This window comes from Stegostoma tigrinum, chromosome 4 (genome assembly GCF_030684315.1).
Source record: "Stegostoma tigrinum isolate sSteTig4 chromosome 4, sSteTig4.hap1, whole genome shotgun sequence".
Taxonomy (NCBI): Eukaryota; Metazoa; Chordata; class Chondrichthyes; order Orectolobiformes; family Stegostomatidae; genus Stegostoma; species Stegostoma tigrinum.
Window position 1 is genome coordinate 116950863 of NC_081357.1, and position 12890 is coordinate 116963752.

Genomic DNA, 12890 nt, shown 5'->3' on the forward strand with positions numbered 1-12890 from the left:
TAAACTGTTTTCCTCTCACCTTGAAATCGTGACCCCTGGTAATTGAGACCCCACCCTGGGAAAAAGCTTCTTGCTATCCACCCTGTTTATACCTCTCATGATTTTGTAGACCTCATATAAATTAATCCTAATCTATTCAACCTCTCCTCATAGCCAGCACCCTCCATACCAGGCAGCATCTGGTGAACCTCCTCTGCACTATCTCCAAAGCATCCACATCCTTTTGGTAATGTGGTGACCAGAACTGTACACAGTATTCCAAATGTGGTTGAACCAAAGTCCTATACAACTGCAACATGATCTGCCAACTCTTTTACTCGTACCCTGCCCAATGAATGAAAGCATGCCATATGCCTCCTTGACCACTCTATCGACCTGCTTTGCCACCTTCAGGGTACAATGGACCTGAACACCCAGATCTCTCTGTGTATCAATTTTCGCCAGGGCTACCAGCATAAGTGCCCATCATTTTCTCTCTGATACCTCACACTCAATCTATTGCTGCTGCTATATTCATCTCCCAGCACGCTTAATAAGACCTTTAAGTATTTTCCCAACTGTTGAAATCAGGCTAACAGATGTATAGTTTACCATTTAACTCTGTCCCTCTGTTCTTAAACTGTGGAATTTCATTTGTTTAAAATGCGGCTTTAGTTGGACCTCATTGAAAGCCTTTTCTTGAAAGCCTGGTGCCAGCATCCTGTATGCTATCTTTTCATTTGATGGAGTGAGAATATTTGTTCTTCAGATCCTGATTTAATTGACATAATTCTGTAAAAGGTACAATTCCCTTATTCTAGTTAAATTATAAATAGAATCATATTTCACTACACGATTGTACTATACTTGTACTAATGTTGCATTTGACCTGTTTGTTGACATCCATTTTGTTATGTGAGTTTAATCAGCAAAGCAGCTACTGTCAAAGTTGAGAAGGTCTGCAGTATCTTGAACTAACTATGGCAATTTTGTGTGATCTGATCACATGAACAATGAACATGAGTTCTCGTACATGTTTGACTAATTCTAAATGGAACATTGAGTTTGCAGCATCTCAAATTTAAAGAAATGTGACTACTTAAAGGTTAGTGGCTGCACATGGGAACAGCCATAAGCATTCAAAATAGGTTCAAATATTTGTCAGCCTGCGCTAAGGGTTAGGTAGAGGAGAAGGGATATCAACGGAAATAGAGCTGAAAGGAAATTTAATATGAAATGAAATAATGCAGCTTCTAATTACCTAATTAATGGCTGTGGCATTAAAGGTATGCTGCTGCATGAATTGCACAAGACAGTTGCAATAATAGTAATCTTGTTTGCACCCCATTTGTCCTCACTGTCAAAATATTGCATTGGTAAAGAGATGGTGGCCAAACGCAACAGCTGGTACCATTAACAGGTGTCATCAACGATGTTCTGCATTCCTAACAATCTTTATATTTAATGACTAGGGAAATTCTGCTCTGTAGATGATGTTCTTTTGTAGGAATAATGCTCAAGAAAGAAATTGTTATCATTGGTAAGTAGACTGGTAACCATAGGACATAAATTTAAGGCAATTGGCAAAAAAAATGGTTTAAGGAGCTTTGTTCAAATGAAACAATTAGCTATTGTCTTGAATACAATATCTAAACAGGTAGCACAATCACTTTCAGTAGTATATTTTAAAAGACGTTTTGTCTATACTTGAAAAGCTAAATGGGAGTAGAACAAGATTATAGGGTTCATTTTATGGACATCTGTCAAAGTGTCACCTCAGAAATAACAGACCAGATTTTCATGGAACCAAATCAAGTCAGGAAGACTTTAAAGATGCCAAGTGTATTTTGATTTTGCATATCTCACCCCCATTGTAGTTTCTAGCATTTTTTTCAGCCTAGAATAAAGATTCAGGTAGCTAGTAATCTGGAAAAAACACTGTTTTCTAACATGTGGATACAGTTGTCAGAGGGGTTCAATATTTGACTGGGCTCCAAGTATTATTAATCCATTTAGCTCAACCAACAGTTAATAGCAGAACATTTGGAAAATCATAATGTCATCAAGCAGTATCAACATGGCTTCATGAAAGGGAAACTGTGACCGATTTATTGGAGTTTTTTTTTAAGAACTGCCAGGTCGAGTGGATAGACAGAAACTAATAGATGCGTTGCATTTGGACTTCCAGAAAGTGTTTGACAAGGTACCTCACAAAAATGTTAAGTCATAACAGCCCATAGTGTTGGAGGTGGTTTAATGGCATGGGTAAAGAATAGGTTCATGGGCAGGAAACAGCAAGTGGGGATAAGGAATTCTTGTTGTCACCAGTAGGGTTCTACAGGGATCCGTTCTAGTTACAATATTGTACTAATGACTTGGAGGAAGAGAATGCACTGAAGCCAAATTTGGAAATGACACTAAATTAGATGGAAAGGCAGGCTGTGGGAGAAATAGAGCAGTTTACAGAGAGATATTGATAGGTTAAGCGAGTGGACAAAAAGTTAGCAAATGGAATATCATGTGGGAAAATATGAAGTTGTTCATTTTGAAAGGGAAAACAAAAGAACAGAATATTATTTCAATAATAATTCTTCTTTTTCCAAAAACAGCAGAAAGCTGCTAAACAAAGGGACTTTTGAGTACTTGCACATAATACAGATTGGAAGCAGAGATAATGGGAACTGTGCTCCCAAGATGCTGCTTCGTCTGCTGTGTTCATCCAGCTCCACACTCTGTTATCACAGACTAGAAGCACCTAGGTACAGCAGGTAATCAGGAAGGCTAATCGAATATTGGCTCTTATTTCAAGGGAATTGGAGTATAAGAGTAGGGAAAAGCCTGACTGCAAACGTACAAGGTGCTGGTCCGACCACATCTGGAATACTGAAAGTAGTTTTGATCCACCTACTTAAGGAGAGATATCATTTCTTTGGGGGTAGGGAAGTGGAATGATCCCTTATATGGAGGGATTGGTTTTTTGGGCAGTTAAACAGGTTGGGACTCTATTCACTAGAAATTATAAGAATGAGAGGTGATCTCAATGAAACAGGTAGGATTGTTAAGGGTCTTGACAGGGTAAATGGTAAGAGGATTTTCCCCGAGTCTAGGACCAGAGGGCATCATCTCAGAATAAAGGAGCGCCAATTTACGACTGAGGTGAAGAGGAATTTCTTATCTCAAATCCCTGAATGCCTTTGGAACAGCTTACCACAGGGAGTAGGTTGCGTACATTTAAGGCTGAGATAGATAGAACCTTGATCAGTAAGGGAAATTGAAAGAAAAGGCAGGAAAGTGACATTAGAAATGTTGGAGCAATCATGATCCTACTGAATAGCAAAGTGGGCACCATACAAAACTCTGTCTTCGTCCATACCAAGTGTCCTTCACCCATCATCTTCTGTGCTTAGTGAGTGGCAATGACTCTAGGTTAAACGATGTCTTAATTTCAAAATTTTCATAATTGTTTTCAAATTCGTTCATACCTCACCCCAAAACCTTTATTCCTCCAGCTCCACAACTTTCTGCATTATATGCCCTCTTCCAAACCGTTAGCTCTTGTTAATCTCAATTTTATCTGTTCTACCTGTGGTGGCCATATTTTAATTTCTGAAGCCCTTAGTTCGTAAATTGCCTCCATAACCTGCTTTCCCTCTTTTTTTTTAAAAAACCCTTTTAATGCTTCTTAAAACACACATCCTTGACCAACCATCTGCTTTAATATCTTTTCTTTTGAATTGATGTTAGACTTTTTGGGTTAGAACTCTTGTGAAGCTTTGGGACACTTACTACATTAAAGGCACAAACAAAAAGAAGATGTTATTGCTGTAATTAAGCTATTTCATATCCAAATGCCTGACCTCAATAGCATACATTTTGGCCAGAAATTATTCCTGGAATACCAGATTAATTCTCAAAGTAAGTTGCAAATGCACAGTGAGAGGCGGCCCACACATCTAACAAGGCAACATTCAGTACCTGCTTTCTAGGTAATTTTCATGCTTTTGGTTTGAATACATTGTAGCAAAAAACAAAAAATTATTTGTGGGAATACAGTGGTTTTTGTTACATTATTGAAGTTGTGCTCTATTACTCAACAAGGTTGCTCAACTCCAACAGAACCCTTGTAAAACTGAAATGAAATCAAATATTTTCATAGCTAAATTTACTCCTTGAACCTAAATTTCAGTTGCTATCATATGTTTCAACAAGGCAATGTCTTTTTCATGAGGAAATAAAACAGGCAGGTATTACATTTATGGCAACACATCTGTGTTTCTATCAAGCAATGATGTTTGGCAAACAGAATAAGTATGCCTCATGTTTTGACACAAAAGTATGATGCGGAAGTGCCTTGTTGGTCTGGGGTAGACAAAGTTAGAAGTCACACAACACCAGGTTATAGCCCAACAGGTTTATTTTAAATCACAGGCTTTCAGAACAGTGGTCAGGTGAAGTCACTTCACCTGACCAAGGAGCAATGCTACACAAGTCTGTGATTCCAAATAAACCTGTTGGATACAAAAGTAAGCAACTAAATCAGATTACAAGTCAATCATAAACTATACTGCCATTTTCTGGGCTGTTAAAAATTCATTACTCATCAATTCATTTCAGTGCAGACTTAACAGTCTGAATCTCAAGAATGTGTAAAAAGAAAGCATTAGGAACCCAATGAATAAGAGAATCAGAAGGTAAATATCAATCAACTTTATCTTAATTTTGAGTTAAAATAGAACTCACTCTGCCACCATGATCGCTCACATGATTCCCAAATTGTAGCTTTATGCACCAACTTATTATTAATTTTGGCTGGAGTCAATGGCCATTTGGTTCAATTCCTCTAAAGAACTGAAGATTGCTTACCAGCTGAACTTCACCGAATGCACCTCGTCCTATCACTTTCACAACCTCATAGTCCTCTGCTTTCATTTGCATTTCTCGAACTTTGCCCATTACTTTGTCATCTGGAGTGAAAACAAATGCATTTAAACTGTTCTTAATCTGCAAGCCACCTTACAAAATCTTGGTACACATTGATTCAAGAAAATATTCATTATTTGGGCACTATGCGGGCTCAATCAGGTAACAGTTTGAATAATCTATAGTAGAGTGGCATATGAAGATATTCAGAGATGGTTCTCAAAATGCTATTTCCAATGCTAGTGCCAAACCTGTTCAACTTCCCCAGAAGGCATCAGTAATACTGAAACATACAACCTTGGTTTCAGTGTGGACCATGAATTTGGCAATTCTTTCCCGGTATACCACCCAATCTGTGGCATTTTTTCATCCAAGCAACAACGCTGCCTCTAAATTTTCTTTGTATTAGATAAACTGCAAATTCTTCTAAGCAGTATTTCTTTCTCCATGATCAACTTACATGTACAAGTCACTGAACTTTCACAAGTTGTGAACAGCCTGTCTACATTTCAATAATGGCTCATCCACAATTATATGTTAGTAACAGAACTGCTTTGTTCCCATGTGTCCTATTCTATCTTGGAGGCTCAATTCCACTCCACCTCTCATGTATCACATTCTCCTTCTGATCTAAAAATCCATTTCAGCCTTCCTCACATCTACCACGCTCTCCCTTCTTTTACACTTCCCACATCTTTCTCTTAACAAGAGTTTGTATTTGTAGGATAGCAAATGCAATTTGAAAGAAATGGAGAGAATGCAGAGTTTGAAATTCAGCTTTAGATCACATTCCACCTTAAAGATCCATTCACTTCAGAGAACAGTGAATTAAAACTCTCAATCTAGTCACAGCTTACCACCCTTGCTTGTTATTGGCTTAAAATATGGTAAATCTCAGACTGTCGTGTGGACGAGCAACCTAGAAGAAACTCTGCCCAAAAGTAGGGACCCGATGTTCTAGTTAGTTAAGGATCTGAGACAATGTTACACAGCACAAATATTGCAAACAGAGTGCTATTCTTGACTCCCACAGCTACCTAGAATACACCTCCTCCAACCCACCCTCCTGCAAAAATTCCATCCCCTATTCCCAATTCCTCCGCCTCCGCCGCACCTGCTCCCACGATGAGGCATTCCACTCCCGCACATCCCAGATGTCCAAGTTCTTCGTAGCCTCTCTGAAGAAGGGTCTCGGCCCGAAACGTCAGCTTTTGTGCTCCTGAGATGCTGCTGTGTTCATCCAGCCTCACATTTTATTATCTGCTATTCTTGTACAATACCTGTCTCTTACTCTCATAAATAATTCTTTACTCTATGGTCTCACAATGTCTCTTAAAGTCACCACCCCCTCTGAATCTATACCACAGTCCATCACTTACTTCGAAATACAACCTATTCAACAGTTCCACCAATTATATGGTTCACGAACAAATACACATGCACTTCTTATATTTTCAGGCAAATGCTTCAGCTATGCTTTTCAAAAAACAAAATTACACATTTTTAAGTTCAGCATCAAAATTTCTAAATTAAACAGCTTTTATGATAACTCCAGTGACTTAAGATAAAGTTTAGTGACTAAGACACAGAAAAATTTTAAACTTACATCTATTTAAGAAATTTTCAATGTTTTTATTCTTCCTTAGAGCAGGGAAGTCCAAATCCTGGACCAGGGCATTGAGGCCATCCTGAAAAACAAAGCTTGTGTTACTCATGCAATATGTACAATTGTAAAATTGAAAGGGATATATCCATTTAAAAAGAAAGGAAGCCTCAAAACAGTGAATTTTAACAGCTGAATCGCAAAGGTAAATACACCCATTTAAAGGCATGGACCAAAAATCCAGAATGCTGTTCATCAAATATGTTGGCTCAGTCTTAAATCTACACATACTTTCAGGGCTTCATTTGAAGCATAGCATCAATGAGAATAGTCAAAGCATAGTAGAAATATTGCTCTATTCTGAAGAAATTAGAAGCTTCTTGCTCATTTTACTCAAGCTCCTGTACATCATACCCTAATTCCACTTCATTTCAAAGGCCATAACTAACATATTTTTATTCATTTGTGGAATGAGGATGTCACTGTCTAGGCGAGCAGTTTTGCTGATCCCTAATTGGCCTGGAGGCTGCCTTCACCAACTGTTACAATCCTTTGGCGATTGGGTCAACAACAGTGTTGTTAGGTAGGGAATTCTGGGATTTTAACCAAGAGACAGATGGGACAGAGGAACTTTGTGAATTATTGGTGGTACAGGACATACTGGGGTCACTGATGGTGATGTACAGAACATAGTCTGTAAGTATGAGTCCTTCGGTATGACCTGTCAAGCTGTTGCTCAATCTGCAAGGCAGCTCTTCCAATAATGATAGAAGCCCCAAGATGTTACTATAGAGGACTTTACAGATTTAACAGGACAATGTTTACCAGTGTTGTTCTCTAGTGCTTTAAATAAATATGATGCAACAAGCTGGTACATGCCTTCCAATAAATTTGTGCCAATTCTTCTTGGTTGATCAACACTTGATCAAGTGGCCAGTAATTTTGTCCAAGATCATAATTTCTGAAGTTTCAGAACCAGAGTGATTAAACAGATCAACCCATCAGACTGGGTTTATCTTTACACTCTATTCCAAACAAGGATGACATTTAAAATTCTCCAGTTCTGTTACTATACTTATATCAGAGGAGTTCTGAAAGACTACCTTTGTTGAAACGGTGACATCTTGGGACACTCATGCACTACAGGGTGACTGAATTCCTATGGAACTTTTCCCTTGTTCTGTTGAATGCTAAGTTAGAAGAAACTCAGCAAACAAGAAAATACATTGGTTTTATTGCTTGATTTTGGTCATTATGTTCAGGCAACTGATAATCAATTGTGTCAGTATGAAGTTATATTTACTTCAATGTAAGAATACAGTTTTATATTGAATTTTTGGTGCTAGCTGTAATAAATTAATCTATTTGGATCTTTCGTAAGTTTGGACTGCTAATGAAAGCAAGCTTCATAGCCAGTGTTAAGCACTTGCATTCGCCATCCCAAAGAGATCCATAAATTCTTTAAGTTTTACATTACTGTATAACTTGGTAGTTCACCCTGTTACTTGTGGTAATACATACAAGGATACAAATCAATTTCCTCAATTACAGAGATTCTTACATCATAACTAAGCAGAGGGCATTATGTAGAGAAAGAAACTAATAAAAACTATTTTGGTTGCAGTGGTACCAGCTACATTTAAATGCAGCTTACAGAATGTTCTATTGATAACTGAGCAAGTCATACACAATAACACATAATTAGCAATGTCACAATTAAGTTGTAAATATATTCATGAACGAATAAACAATATATTTGAAAATGTTAGTGGGGTGGGGGAGTAAAAGGTTTGTGGATGGCTTGAAGATTGGCGAGGTGGTTAACAGTAAAGAACACAATGCTAGTTCACAGGAACATACAAACGGGTTGGTCAGACGGGCAGGTCAGTGACAATTAGAATTTAACCTTGAAAAAATGTGATGTGATGCACTTTGGAAGAAGTAACGAGACAAGAGAGTACTCACTGAATGGCAGGGCACGAGGAAGCTCAGAGGAAACAAAGGCATTGAGATGCCTGTCCACAGATTTCTGAAGGCAGCTCCTTCATTAACCTGGGATTGGTTAATCAGGTGATTAAGGCGGCATACGGTATACCTGCATTTATTTGTATGGCATACATTATAAGAGCAAGGAGGTTGTGTAACAGGTGTACAAAATTGTGGATAGGCCACAGCTGGAGTACTGTGTGCAGTATTGGTCACCACACTTCAGGAAGGATATTATAACATTGGAAGAGGTGCAGGAGAGATTCACCAAGGCTTTGCCTGGGTTGGACCATTTTAGCGACAAAGAGAGGCTGGATAGGCTCAGGATGATTTCTTGAGAGCAGAGAATGTGGACAGTGGATCTAATTGAGGTGTATAGGATGGACAGAGTGGATAGGAAGCAGCTGCTCCCCTAAGTTGAAGGGTGAACAATGAGGGGCCAGAATTTTACAATGGGAAGATGGAAGATACTTGAGGCATAAAGGAGTTTCACGGAGAGGATGATGAGAGTCTGGAATCCACAATCTGGGAGAGCAGCAGAGGCAGAAACCTCAATCTTTAAAAAGCTTCATAGATCAACACTTGCAATATCATAACATTCAAGGCTATGGCCTAAGTGTTGGAAAGTGGGATTAGTGTAGCTAGGTCAGCGCAGACTTGATAAGTAAACAGCATCTTCTGTGCTGTATAGCACTATAAAAACATTCCAACTATAAAAAGAAACTTTAAATAAAAACTTTTATGCCTAACATTTTTCGGCCATGAAGTACACTACAATGTCCTTTGACAATAATGAATTTACCATGGAACCTATACCTACTTTTGCTTTATTTTACTTACATCATCTCTAAGAAAACACTCACAGAATAATGGTAATATACGTTACAGCGAAGAAAAAGTGCCATTCAAAACAGAAGATGTCTGTATAAGACAACTAACATAACAATTGAAAGTTTTTTTTAAGTGCATCAAAAACTTACACAAATCAAAACTTGGCAAGTAGGTTGCAAGTGAAAGCTTTAACGTAAAAAGCAAATGAGATGTCATCACAAAAATACACACTACATAGGGTTATGAGTGGGGGGGACCTCAACTGAAGATACATCATCTGGCTCAAACACGTACGTATGTAAAGATCAGTATAGATCAGATTGTAAGTTAATATGCAAAAGAGGACATCAGGTGGTTCTAAGTTATACAGTCATAAAGTCACAGAATGCAGAAACGGACCCTTCGGTCCAAGATAACGAAGTGTGGAGCTGGATGAACACAGCAGGCCAAGCAGCACCTCAGGAGCACAAAAGCTGACTTTTCGGGCCTAGGCCCTTCAGAGGGGGGGGATGGGGAGAGGGTTCTGGAATAAATAGGGAGAGAGGGGGAGGCGGACTGAAGATGGAGAGAAAACCAGATAGGTAGAGAGGAGAGTATAGGTGAGGAGGTAGGGAGGGGATAGGTCAGTCCAGGGAAGACGGACAGGTCAAGGAGGCAGGATGAGGTGGTAGGTAGGAAATGGAGGTGCGGCTTGAGGTGGGAGGAAGGGATGGGTGAGAGGAAGAACAGGTTAAGGAAGCGGAGACAGGCTGGGCTGGTTTTGGGATGCAGTGGGGGGAGGGGACGAGCTGGGCTGGTTGTGTGGTGCAGTGGGGGGAGGGGACGAACTGGGCTGGTTGTGGGATGCGGTGGGGGAAGGGGAGATTTTGAAGCTTGTGATGTCCACATTGATACCATTGGGCTGCAGGGTTCCCAAGCGGAATGTGAGTTGCTGTTCTTGCAACCTTCGGGTGGCATCATTGTGGCACTGCAGGAGGCCCACGATGGAGATGTCGTCTGAGGAATGGGAGGGGGAGTTGAAATGGTTCACAACTGGGAGGTGCAGTTGTTTGTTGCGAACCAAGTGGAGGTGTTCTGCAAAGCGGTCCCCAAGCCTCCGCTTGGTTTCCCCAATGTAGAGGTAGCCACACCGGGTACAATGGATACAATATACCACATCAGCAGATGTGCAGGTGAACCTCTGCTTAATGTGGAAAGTCATCTTGGGGCCTGGGATAGGGGTGAGGGAGGAGATGTGGGGGCAAGTGTAGGACTTCCTGCAGTTGCAGGGGAATGTGCCAGGCGTGGTGGGGTTGGAGGGGAGTGTGGAGCGGACAAGGGAGTCGCGGAGAGAGTGGTCTCTCCGGAAGGCAGACAAGGGTGGGGATGGTAAAAAACAGCTTGGGTGCTGGGGTCGGACTGTAGATGGTGGAAGTGTCGGAGGATGATACGTTGTATCCAGAGGTTGGTGGGGTGGTATGTGAGAACGAGGGGGATCCTCTGGGGACGGTTGTGGCAGGGGCGGGGTGTGAGGAATGTGTTGCCGGAACTGCGGGAGACGCGGTCAAGGGCGTTCTCGACCACTGCGGGGGGAAAGTTGCGGTCCTTGAAGAACGTCCAACTTGTCCATGCCAACTAGATATCCTAAATAAATCTCATCCCAGTTGTCAAAATTTGGTCCATATCCCTCTAAAAACTTGTCTTATTCATGTATTTGTGTACCATCCAGATACCGTTTAAAATGTTTAATTGTACCAGCCTCTACCACCCTCTCTGGTAGCACATTCCATTCATGCACCACCCTCTGCATGAAAAAGTTGCCCCTTTTAATCTTAAAGGTCCCTTTTAATCTTTTCTCCTCTCAACTTTAACCCATTCCCCTTAATTTTGGACCTCCCTCAATCTGGAGAAAAGACGTTGGCTATTTACCATACCCCTCATTATTTTATAAACCTCTATACGGTCAACCCTCAGCCTCTGACACTTACGGCAAAATAGCCCCAGCCTATTCAGCCTGCCCTGTAGCTCAAACCCTCCAACCCTGGCAATATCCTTGCAATTAGTTTCTAACCTCTTTCAAGTTTCACAACATCTCTCCTATAGCAGGAGGACCAGAATTGAATGCAGTATTCCAAAAGAGGCCTAACCAATGTCCTGTACAGCCATAACATGAAACCCCACATCTGATACTCAATGCAATGCTCAATAAAAGCAAGCATACCAAAATGCCACCATCACTACCCTGTCTACCTGTGGCTCCACTTTCAAGAAACAATGAATCTGCACCCCAAGGTCTCTTTGTTTGGCAACGCTCACCAGGACGTTGCCATTGTGTGTGTAAGTTCTACCCTGATTGGCCTTACCAAAATGGTTCATCTCACAGTTATCTAGATTAAAGTTCATCTGCTCCTCCTCAGCCATCTGATCAAGGTCCTGTGGTACTGTGAGGCAACCTTCTTCACTGTCCAATACACCACCAATTTTAGTGTCATTTGCAATTTTACTAACCATACCTCCTATATTCACATCCAGATCATTTTTGTCAATGACTAAAAGCAGTGGAGCCGGCACCAATCCTTGTAACACACTGATGTTCACAGGCGTCTAGTCTGAAAAGCAACCCTTCAATGCCACCCTCTGCTCCTATCTTTCAGCCAATTTTCTATCCAAATGGCTTGCTTTCCCTGGATTCCACTTGGTCTTACCTTGCAGACCAAAAACACAGAACCTTGTCAAATGTCTTGCAAAAGTCCAGATAGATAATACCCACCATTCTGCCTTCATCTAAGTTGTAAGATATCACACAAGTCGTCAGAAACCCCAAGTCTGATTCTTGTAATGAAACTAGCCCTCACACCATGATTTTTAAAACGCACAAGTGAAGTTACTCAAACACTCAGATGTTCACCATGCAGGCCATTTGGCCCTCTATTTGTGCTGGTTAACAAAGATTTGATGACATGAATCCTATTTTTTCAGCTTTTGGCCCATTGTCCTGGAGGTCTTGGCAATGCAAGTGAAAATCCAAATACTGCTTAAATGTTGAGAGCTTTCAATTTAACTACCTTTTCAGATTGTCACTTCCAGACTGCCACTACCCTTTGGGTGAAAGCATTTCTCTTCAACTCTCCTCTTAGTATAAATTTAAGGTGAGAGGTAGAAGGCTGTCTAATTATTGACACGTGTATTTATGGAAAAAAAAATGTCTTCCTATCCATACTATCTACATCCTTCATTGTTGCATACACCACTAATAGGTTCCCTCACAACCTGAGATGCTCAAAGGAAAACAACCCTATCCTATTCAATCCCTCCTCATAGCTCACACCACATCATGGTAAATCTGCACCCTCCCGAGTGCAATCACATCCTTATTGTGGGTTGACCAGAACTGTACGCAGTACTCTAATTGTGGCCTCACCAGTATTTCATGCAGTTGCAACATAATCATCTTGCTCCCATATTATATGCCTTGATTAATAATGACTTATCCTATATGTTTTTTTAACCATACTATCTACCTACTCTGGAATCTTCAGGGCTGTGTGCACATGCACACCAAGGATCCTCCCATCTTCAGTACTCTTTAGGA

General features: G+C 40.5%; 1 protein-coding gene across 5 annotated transcripts in view; it reads right to left on the reverse strand.

Moving 5' to 3' along the window:
• Positions 1-12890, reverse strand: part of rock2a (rho-associated, coiled-coil containing protein kinase 2a) — a 210561-nt gene that overhangs the window by 120076 nt on the left and 77595 nt on the right. For all 5 annotated transcript variants that reach the window (XM_048530490.2, XM_048530491.2, XM_048530492.2 and 2 more), the window contains exons 2-3: positions 6506-6587; positions 4843-4943 (exon numbers count right to left, since the gene is read on the reverse strand). In XM_048530490.2, the coding sequence (XP_048386447.1) occupies positions 4843-4943; positions 6506-6587 (183 nt within the window). The remainder of the gene's footprint in view (positions 1-4842; positions 4944-6505; positions 6588-12890) is intronic.